The sequence below is a fragment of the Chiloscyllium plagiosum genome, chromosome 2 (genome assembly GCF_004010195.1).
Source record: "Chiloscyllium plagiosum isolate BGI_BamShark_2017 chromosome 2, ASM401019v2, whole genome shotgun sequence".
NCBI classification, from domain to species: domain Eukaryota; kingdom Metazoa; phylum Chordata; class Chondrichthyes; order Orectolobiformes; family Hemiscylliidae; genus Chiloscyllium; species Chiloscyllium plagiosum.
Window position 1 is genome coordinate 119,219,274 of NC_057711.1, and position 10,416 is coordinate 119,229,689.

General features: G+C 37.4%; 1 protein-coding gene across 4 annotated transcripts in view; it reads right to left on the reverse strand.

Annotated features, from left to right (window-relative positions):
- Nucleotides 1–6,134, reverse strand: part of LOC122563501 (RNA exonuclease 1 homolog) — an 82,208-nt gene extending 76,074 nt beyond the window's left edge. For 3 of the 4 annotated variants that reach the window (XM_043717318.1, XM_043717300.1, XM_043717309.1), the window contains exons 1-2: nt 5,965–6,134; nt 1,208–2,814 (exon numbers count right to left, since the gene is read on the reverse strand). In XM_043717318.1, the coding sequence (XP_043573253.1) occupies nt 1,208–2,814; nt 5,965–6,091 (1,734 nt within the window). In that variant the 5' untranslated portion in view covers nt 6,092–6,134. The other variant, XM_043717329.1, reaches the window with a different exon arrangement.
- Between the last annotated feature and the right edge of the window lie 4,282 nt (nt 6,135–10,416).

A 10,416-nucleotide genomic window follows, 5' to 3' on the forward strand; every position in this document is an offset into this window, starting at 1 on the left:
AATTAGAGCTTGAAACCCATTTTTTGATCAGGTGAAGTAGTGAATATTTCAACCAAGCATTAAAATGGGTCTTAATCTAGTAAGTGAAGAATTTTCAAAGTTAAACAAAATACTCACCTACACTAAATTTGTTTGAGAGCATAGGTATAACAATATTTGAATAAAAAGAAGCTTTGCATTGTCTAATTGTGTCCAATACAGCAAATTAAATTCTGGTGAAGCCACCTGATATGCAACAGTTGCATTTATTTAGTATAAATTTGAAAATGCTCTAAGACACTTCACATGAATATTAACATTTGACAGAGGTATTTAGGATAAATGAGCAAAAGCTCGATTGAATAAGTTTTTTTTAAAAAAGGAGCATTTTACAAGAGTAGCGACACAGAATTCCAATGCTTAGGATCAGATAGTTAAAGCCTACCTCAGTGCAGCAAAAAGTAAAATTAAAAGACAGACAAGTGCACAAAAGGTCAGAGTCCAGGCTCACCTAGAATAGAAGAGTGAACCCATGGAAGGATTTGAACACAAGGATGAGAAATATATGAGATTGGTAGAAAAAAGGAGTCAGAATTTAGGTCAATAAGCACAAGGATGATTGATCTTTGTGCAAGTCAGGAGTATAGCATCATATTCACCATGTTACCAGTGTACAAAAGCTTAAAGCATAAATGTAAAAAACGTTATCCCTCTGTTAAAAGTGCACATTGCATTAGCCTAACAGAACACCTTCAAATATCTAAACCACCAGTTTCAATTTTTTTTTAAAAAAGTTCTATTAAATTGCTATCCTGAGCAACACTTCTTCGAACTTGTCTTTGAAACTTCCAAATTCAAGAATTGAATTAAACAGAATTGAGGAGTTGGAGTTATGCATGTAGAATGAGGCTCAGTTAGTGAAGATCAATGCACAAATGTGTGGAAATAAAGCCAGGTAATTAATATTCCGAAAACTTGGGTTTTGAATTCCTGCAGAAATTTTACGCAACAGATACAGATATACATGGTGGTTGTGAACGTTTTTTATTCTTACAAAAACTGGCCAATTACCTAAGTGTGACTGTCAAACAAAAGATTACTGACCAATTAGAAATGGGTCAGCCAAAATATTCATCGATGCTGAATATTTTGTTAATTACTTGCTCAATTACTTCATTTTTCCACCCTTTCTCTGCACCAAAAGCCATTGCAAAAACATTGCAAGTACCTGTTCAACATCCATCTTACGCTCTCCAGTTTCCTGTTTTGCAGATTCATTAAAAATCCTTAAGCACTCTTCCATTGGATCTGATTCAGAGAAGTCCAATTCTTCTGAAACTGAAGAACTCAAATCTTCATCAGAAAGAGAGGACTCTTCATCTCGATCACTTGTCATTTGAAGACTTTCAACCTGCTTTTCATTACCAAAATGATAATCTTGGCTCTGCATCTTTGGTCTTTGTTGATCAGGAGTCAGCCTAGTTTCCAACTTACTGATGCATTTGCTCTTGTTTGTAGTCTCTGCTCTATTACATTCTATTGCAGAGGAGGACACATATTGCTCAAGTTTGATTGCTGCAACGTTGCTTTCAACCAGAGGTGCTTTGTCACTTGTTCTTTTCAAGCGGTTCAAATTGATTAAACTTTGCTCTTCATTTTCATATTTTTGTACATTCACTTCTAATTTTGCAGCTTCATATAAACTTCTACATTTCTGATTTGACAATTTAGGTCTATTTGCATTCATAAGTGGAACAAAATTTCCTTCAACCAGATCGGTTTTCAATAATCCTTCTACTACATTGACTTTGGAACCATGCTTTGAAACATCATGATGTTTACCAACCATATCTATCTGATCACCTGTTACATTAGATACTTTGCTATTTTCATTTAAGTCACAACATTTTTCTCTTTGCAAAGTACCAACATTAGCTTCCTTCTCATTGCTATTTTCTGCCGTGCAGTTTCTAGCAAATGAATTGTCCAATCTTCCCAGATCCAAGCCACCAGTGGACTCAACAACTCTTGGTTTCCGTACTTTACGGATTAAGCTGAGTGTTGAAGCATTGGCATCACTTCCTTTTGTTTCACAACTTCTGTAGGCCAGAGGATTTTGAGGGAGTGGAGGCAACTCTGGCACATCAATGACAAGCTCATCATCAGAGCTAATCTCTTCTTCAAAGAGCTGAGTACTCTTTATTGTTTGGGTTGCTAGAGAGAATTTCATTTCAGGACTTTGCTCAGTTATCTTAAATTCCTGTTTCTCCTCAATGTAATCTTTCTTGAGAGTCTGCTTTGTTTTGGAAGAATAGTTTACCAATGGATCATATTCTAAATCAGTACATGGCCTTCGACAGTCAATCATGTATTTATTCAAAACTGAGCTACCATTCTTGACCTTGGAACTAGTTGTGGGTATCTCTTGGATTGCATTCAATTCAGTAACTTCAGTTAAGGAATTAGGCCTATGTGCATTTAAAGAACGATTAGGTACTACGACTGGATTGCACGTCACACTATTTAAGTGAATAACTTGTCCTTCACATTCAAATGCAGAGTTTGCCATTGTGGGTGCCAGAGTATTTTTTACATTGATAATGGAAGATGTATGGCTGATTGTGCTACTTGTTGGAGCTTGAGAGTTGTAATGTTGACATTTCAAGGTAGACTCGTACATCAATAACTTGTGTTGTTGCTGTTCTACTTCAGTCTTGACTACCTCGATTGCCTTACTGACCTTTTCTAACTCTAGTGCTGTGTACGCAGCTTCCGGTAACACCGGCTGATCACATTTCTTTTCCAAAGGATTAAGAGGTGTAGACGCTGGAGCATCTGCATCAGATGACATACACACAGGATTAGGAAAGCAGAACAGACATTTAAAAGTTGAAACAGTCAAATAAAACTCGTCTCACTCAAAATAATTAAAAACTTAGCAAAACTGATTTACTGTTAAAAAATGTCAAAACCAATTCAATTTTTCTAATTGTTGGCTCATCACCAAGTAGCTAGACCGAAATGGGCCAAATGCTCTGCTTCCACACTTTAGGGATTCCATGATTTTAAAAAGGAGCAATGGAAAAGTAAAATCATACTTGTGGTAGTTGTAACTAATCATGAAGTTATCATCATTCTTCTATTGCACTTGGTAAGAAATCCACTTGACTGTAGCAATGAAATAAGTCAATATTCCTGATCAATTGTATAAATTGATAATACCCAGTAATCAAATCATTGTAAATGTCTATTTAAACAAACAAGAGAGAATCAGCTATGTTATACTATCCATGAATGCTAGGAATATAAATTTCAGTTCATTAGTTTACATTGATACAGTTATAGGTTTACAAATATTATGCAGTCTTCACAAACAGAAAGCTTCTGGTCTCATTTGACTATTCCTATGACATTCTATGCACCACAACTAAAGAATTTTCTTAGAACCTAACATACAAATGCAAACAAAATGAAAATCAAAAGATTAAAAAAAGTCTCAATTCTGACTGAACATTAATGGGATTAGAAATATGTAGTGGTCAGACCACATTGCAAACTGACCCTTTATTAAAATAAGGCAATGGGAATCTTTTAGATTCACTAAATAGAAGCCTCATCCATTCCCTCTCATCTCAGCCAAAACATATCAGCTCCAACATTGCAGTGTACCCTTAGTACTGCTCACCACCTCTCACCCAACTTCATTCCCCTCCTTAAAAGGCAGCACTCCCTCAGTTTCACCTTTCAACTGTGCAGCACACAAGACAGTACTACCAAATCCAGCCCAGCAGTACATTTCCCCTGTGTGTAGTGTTGTGTGGTGTTCAGTGCTATACTTTCCACAAAACAAAAGATCCAGCATTGCAGCAGTCCCATAGTGCTCCACTGGCAGTGTCAGCCTGCATGATGTGCTTATGTCTATTGCCTGCTGACCAAGCACAAAAAAAGTGTACTACCTACAAAAGGGGTAGAGCAGAAAAACTAACATCGAGATGGAAATTTGTTTTTTTTGGGGGGGGGGGGGAAGCGGTGGCTGTGAGTAGAAGAGTGAAGATATTTAGTTGAAGTGGAACTCCTCCTATTCATTATGGTACCCAGCATAATTGTTGGAAGACAAATGGCTCCTGACAAAACATTTCCAATGATAGGATTGTCAACCTTCAAAACATGTAGCTGTAAGACAACTCAACCTATCCAAATGGGAAAATTGTTCAAGAAGATATTCAAAAGAAAACTTATTTACTTGCACCACCATTTCCTTTGCCTCAGAGGCTAAATCTTTGATGATTCAAGCATTCCTGTCTCACCCTATCAGACCTTTCTTTATCCACTGAGCTCTCATCCAAAATCTATGACATCTAAACTTTTCCCAGTTCAATTAAAGGTGATAAATCTGGTAAAGTTCAACTTTCTACAGTTGCTTCCAGATCCAGAGTATTTCAAGCATATTTTTCCTGAAAACTTTCAACATCTACAGTATTCTGTTTTTCTATTAAAATAAATTGAATAAATAATGTTTTACCACAGGTAGTTAAAGATAACTTCATAAGATAAGATAGTGATTTAGACCTATCTACATCCTTATAAACATTTTGAAACTATCCTCCCATATTATTGATAGACCTATATTTACTTGCTGTACATATTCACAAGATTTATCTGCTTCAATATACTCAATTGCTTTACCCAACTCATTTAGCAGTTCCCAAACTACCTACTAGTTCTAGTTAATCATCAAGTTTAAATTTTATTTGTCTCTTTTGTATGGTTTCCAAATCAATTTTAAACAAAAACAGAAATTGCTGGAGTAACTCAATAGTTCTGGCAGGATCTGTGGAAAGAAAGCAGACTTAGCTTTTTGGCCCAATAACCCATCTTCAGAAGTCAATCTGAACTACAAGCAAAAAAAAAGGTGAAGGTACATCACTGGGCTTCACAGTTTCCCATACCGCCAACTGATGGCAAATAAAATAATGGCACTAAGGATGGTGCAGATAGATTTAGTTAGAACCCTAGCCTATAACTAAAACAAAACCTCTTCTGTTCAAGAACAATCTTAGAGGCATCATCCCTTAAAAAGAATTATGCAAAAGAAATATTTAAGTAAAACAAATATGCACACAGAAGTTACAAAGAACCATCCCCTTATTAAATATGAGCCACAAACTTGCACTAATACACTTTGACAAGAATTGCCTTATAGACAATTATACATTTGATCAGAGAGAACATTTTTAAAAAGTGCAGACCTCTGAGTAAAAGACGTGCATATATCACATTTGTCATGACATGATAAGGTGCAATATTCTCAAAGACATTGTAAAGGTAGGAAACGCAAGTCATTTTACACAAACTTTTAATGAAGTGACCACCAGATTTAAATGCGTCGGTTGAAAGATGGTCACGGAGCAGGTTCCCAGGAAAGGACTCACCTGCTCGGCAAAAATAATGCCGTAGAATGATTATTTTACATACACGGAAGGCCTGCTATTACCATCAAACTCGGAAAGGCAGCACCATATTCTCAATACTGCAGTGGAAGTTTGATTGTGGGATACTCGTGACTAGAGTGGGACTCGGTTTTTATATAACACTGGGCCACGCTCAGCACTATAGTTAAGCAACCAAGAAAAGTGAGAGTAACCTCGCTTACTGATGTTTTACAGGAGAGGGTGAATTCGTTTGAGAATCATCATGAAGTGTTGCAGGACAGCAACAACGCTGAAACTTTTGGACAAATATTAGAAGGGCTTAAATTCGTCACTCCAACATGAGAGAGGGCAGGCGAGAGGAGTTGTGTGTGTGTGTGAAGTTATTCAGACTGGTGCACTCAGCATTTAGAAGAAACCCCAGATATAATTTGGGAGAAGTGGCATTCATTTCAAAGAGATGAAGAAGAGAAGTTGTGTACGTTTTGGTAGGGTGTCCAATATTAAATCTCGTCTCCGCTGTCTAACCCATCCACCACTTCTACCTTTTCCTTACCCTGCACTCTCACGACTGTCTCAGCCAATTTCCCCTCATGTTTAAAATGACAATAAAGCCGGTGGCAAGAACCACGGACGTCGAAGGGACAGTTGACCAGACGAAAACAGCCAGTAGACTGTAGCATTCTCCCAGGAGTTTAAACCCCCGTTCCCAACTGCACCACAACAATAAGCCCCACCATTCGGCTTAAATAGAGTGAAAGACGCACGTTATGATTTCAATTATCCCAACCACAGTCGGAAAACACCTGCCCCTCCTTTAATTAATGGGCAACAAGGAACTTCGTGTACTGTTCCACAAACGTCTAATTAGAAAACGAAACAGGATCAGGAACGAGGGTACAATGGCCTGACCAGTTTTTGGGAGTGTGACACTATAACGAAAAACTTTGTTCATTCGGAGATGATACGACCCAGTTCTAAACTAGTTTGTTAAATCTCCAGAAGGCGTGATCGAAGAAATTCTTGCAGTGGGTTATGGAATCCGAAATGAGCTACTTCAAAGCAACCTCAGCGGAACGTTGAAAATGAGACTGGGAAAGTTATCAAAAGGGGCAAACAGTATAGGGCTCTGATGAAAGACGAAGGTGAGTGGGACCAATGGATGTTAGGTGCATTAGTCAGGGGTCATTGTAGGGGAATGGATCTGGGTGGGTTGCACTTTGGAGGGTCGGTGTGGACATGTTAGGCTGAAAGGCTTTTTTCCATAATGTAGGGAATCTAGTCTAATCATAACTCTAAAGTGTTGGTATAGGTACAAAGGGCCAAATGGCTTCTTTCTGAGCTGTATTAAATCATACCTATGAAATATGCTACTCATTGTCACTGTGGTCATGGAATGTAGCTTATGGTTAGGTGAGGGTTTTAATTTGTTAAAGGTTAACTTGAAGGGTTAAGTATTTAAAGGGTTAAAACTGATTAAATAATTCTTAATCAATATCTCCTCTTAAAGGGATATGGCATACAAACATTGCAGTGCACCACTTGGCTTTGAACAATAACTTATTAATAAAACAGTAAATCGTGCAGCTTTGTAAACAAAAATAAAAGCACTGAAACTGGGGAGGGTGAGGGTGTTTATAAAACACTGGCCTCTCAGGAGGAGTTAATAAAAGCACTGAGCAGGGAAGGCAAGTCCCCAGTGGAGAGAGGAAGCACTTCAGTGATACACTCCAGGCCTTGCTGGCGAAATGTGACATTCCCACAGACACCTGGGAATCGCTGGCCCAAGACAGTTCAAAGTGGAGGAGGAGCATCATAGAAGGTGTCAAGCATCTGTGGACTCACCATGGGGGAAAATGTGGAAACCAGGTGAAACCAGTGAAAGACCCACCTACCCCTTCCTTCAACCATCTTAAACTCCAAGCGTAACAGAGCCTGCAGAAGTCGCATTCGACTGTACAGCCACCTACGGACTCATCCGGGAGTGGAAGATGGTCAGCCTCATCTGTGAGGGACAACTGATGATGATGTAAACAGAAATTGAAGAGTTGTGTAGTCAAAGGAGAGGGAGGAGAACTAAGAAAAAAGGTTGATTTTAAGGATGTGGGACTTCAGTTAGAAATAGTGGTTGGAAAAAAATAAGATTGTTCTTCTTGGAACAGAGCAGGCTAAAAGTTGACCTATTAGAGGCTTTCAAGATTTTGAGATTTTCATGAGGTAGACAGAGGGAAAAACTACTCCCTCCGGTGAGTAGGTCAATAGACAGAGATTTAAAGTCATTGACAAAAGATCTCAAAAGTTGGTGAAGAGAAACTGATTGCACACAGGGAGTTATCAGGATTGGAACACTGAACTTGAAAAGATAGTAGATGACTTTTTTTTTGCTTCTTGAGAGTCCTGAAGGGCTGGAAAGGTGACAGATATTTTTTAAAAAGATTTTCTATCCAAAACTCATTGAGCTCATATTTGAGACTCTCGTAGAAATAATGACCAGTCTGGTGACTGGAATGTGTGGAACAATATCTCATTGAGAAGCAAAGGGACAATAGCAAACAGAAATGATAGAAAATAAAACTGACACTAAAAGCAAAGATGAGTATACAGTATGCAAAATGTTTTAGTTTTGACCTGCATTTTGATTTGAGATCAGAGCAATTCTTAGGTGCATTTAATTAAAATAAGTATGATTATAGTTTAATATATTGTTTTTACAAGCTACCTTACCTTTCCAGAAGGTGGCACTACAATTGAAACTTTTGTATATATTCCAAAACTGCAATATCCATTTTCATAATCATTTGCAATCTACAACATAACAAAAAGCTTGAATTTATATAATGTATTTCACAACCTCAGGACATCCTAAAGGACTATATAGCCAAACAATATACTTTTGTCGTGACGTCACTGTCAAGTAGGAAAAAAAGGGCAATCTGTTTGAACTCAACAAGATCTAAGAACAGCAATGTGATAATGAGCAGACAACCTGTCTATAGTGACATTGATTGAGGAAAATACATCAAAATATCGGGAGAAACTCCTTTACTTAAACAGCTATATCATCATTTTTGAGAGAAACTTTTTGTTGCTTGGAATGTGCAGTTTGTTTTAAAGTAACTTGACTAATAGGATGGATAAATTAAACCCTGCATTGACATTCTTTCAATATTGACTCACTTTAGTGCATCCATATCTGAGCTATGGAGACGAGGATACAATAATAATGATCGAAATTCCATTTGATACAGAGAATGACAATTATTAGAAATTATGCTGAATAATACAGATTTGCAATGAACTTGATCGACAAAATAATGTAACCCATTTCCAAATTTTCAATACTCAGTAGGCAAGATCCCTTTTCAGCTTTGAAGAGTCATCTAGACTTGAAACATTAGCTTGCTCTCTCTCTCTCTCCAATAATGCTGCCTAACCTGCTGTGATTTCCAGCATTTTTTCTTTTCAGTGCAGATTCCAGCATCTGTAACAATTTTCTCCCTCTTGAAAAGATTATTATGTTGGATCTTCCAAATTACAGCAACATAATTGTAAAGTATCTTTAAGATAAAAAGAACTTCTTAAGGTGCTTCAATGAAGCATGGTCAGGCAAGAATGAACAAGTGAATTAAGAACAATAGGATTGCTAATCAAAGATTTGCTCAAAGAGGATCTTAAAGTATGAGAGAAAGATGAGGATATGGAGACATTTAGGAAATGATTTCCAGACTGAAGGCATGGTCACCAATAATTGGGTGATGGGAGGATTCAGAAAAAGCCAAAGTCAGAACAACAAAGGATTCCGAGAGGGGGAATGAGGAGCTAAAATAAATGAAACCATTTCCAAAGATTTGCCCAGTCCCATTGAAAAAATGAACTCCCAGCATATCATACCAATCCAGACCATTATATATTACATACCATTCTAAGGACTGGCAACTCAGGCTCAAAATAAGTTAATAAGCTGCCAAGGGGCAGTAGGTTGTTACTCAAAGCCAAAGTCCACACAATCTTGTTACTTTTTTGCTTGATGTATTAAGATTTGGCAAACCAGTCTCCAACTCATTATTGTTAAGAATTCATTGAAGAGAGTTCTGAAGTAGTGTCTTGACGTGCTGCCAGTGTGCATACTTCATAAATACGGAAGGAGGTGAAGGCAGCTGCCACCATACAGGATGCTCCCACGATGTACCACCAGCTGAATGCTGTGAAAGAAGCTCCTTTGAAAATGCAGTAAAACCCAAAGACGACCAGAAGGATCAGTGAGAATATCTGTGCACAAACTGGGGGGTTCTCAGACATGTTGGTCATTAACAGTCAAATATTACCCAGTAGATGACTCCGTAACTTATTAATTAGTCACGTCGTTATCATTTCTAGAAACATATCACTGTACAAAAGAAAATTACGTAGGTGAGTGGAATTCAAGATGAAATTCTGTGCTGATTCTGAAGTAATAGGAGATATTGTATATATACTACAGCATGAATAATTCTATTTAGGCTAATGGAACAGGATTGAAAGCTTTATCCTTTCTTAGCCTAGGTGTTAACCCTCTACTCAGCTAAAGTTTCAAGCTAAGCCTTCGGATCAGCCATCTGTTTGCACTTTCACCGTTCTTTTGCATAGGCTATTCAATTAACTTGTAGAAATGAGATATTTGTAGCTGCGAAGAAGACTGCCTTAAGCCATTGCTGAAGATGAATCATATTACTTTGTTAAAGTTTGATGCTATTTGACTAGAAAGGATTACCTTCTTTATCTAAATCTTATTGAATCATACAGTAAGTCTGCTTTGCTGCATTAGGTTGATGAGGTTGCATTGCAGGATCACGATATTGTATTTATCAAAGAGATAGCTGTCTAAGAATGCCACAATATGGATAAAGATAAGGTAACATATAAACGTAATCCAAATATATTCCATAGTTTGTGCAATGAATAAATATTATTGTGTTCAAAACTGAAATAGCTGAAAAAGGTGACCTTTATTGTCATATAAGATTTTCTG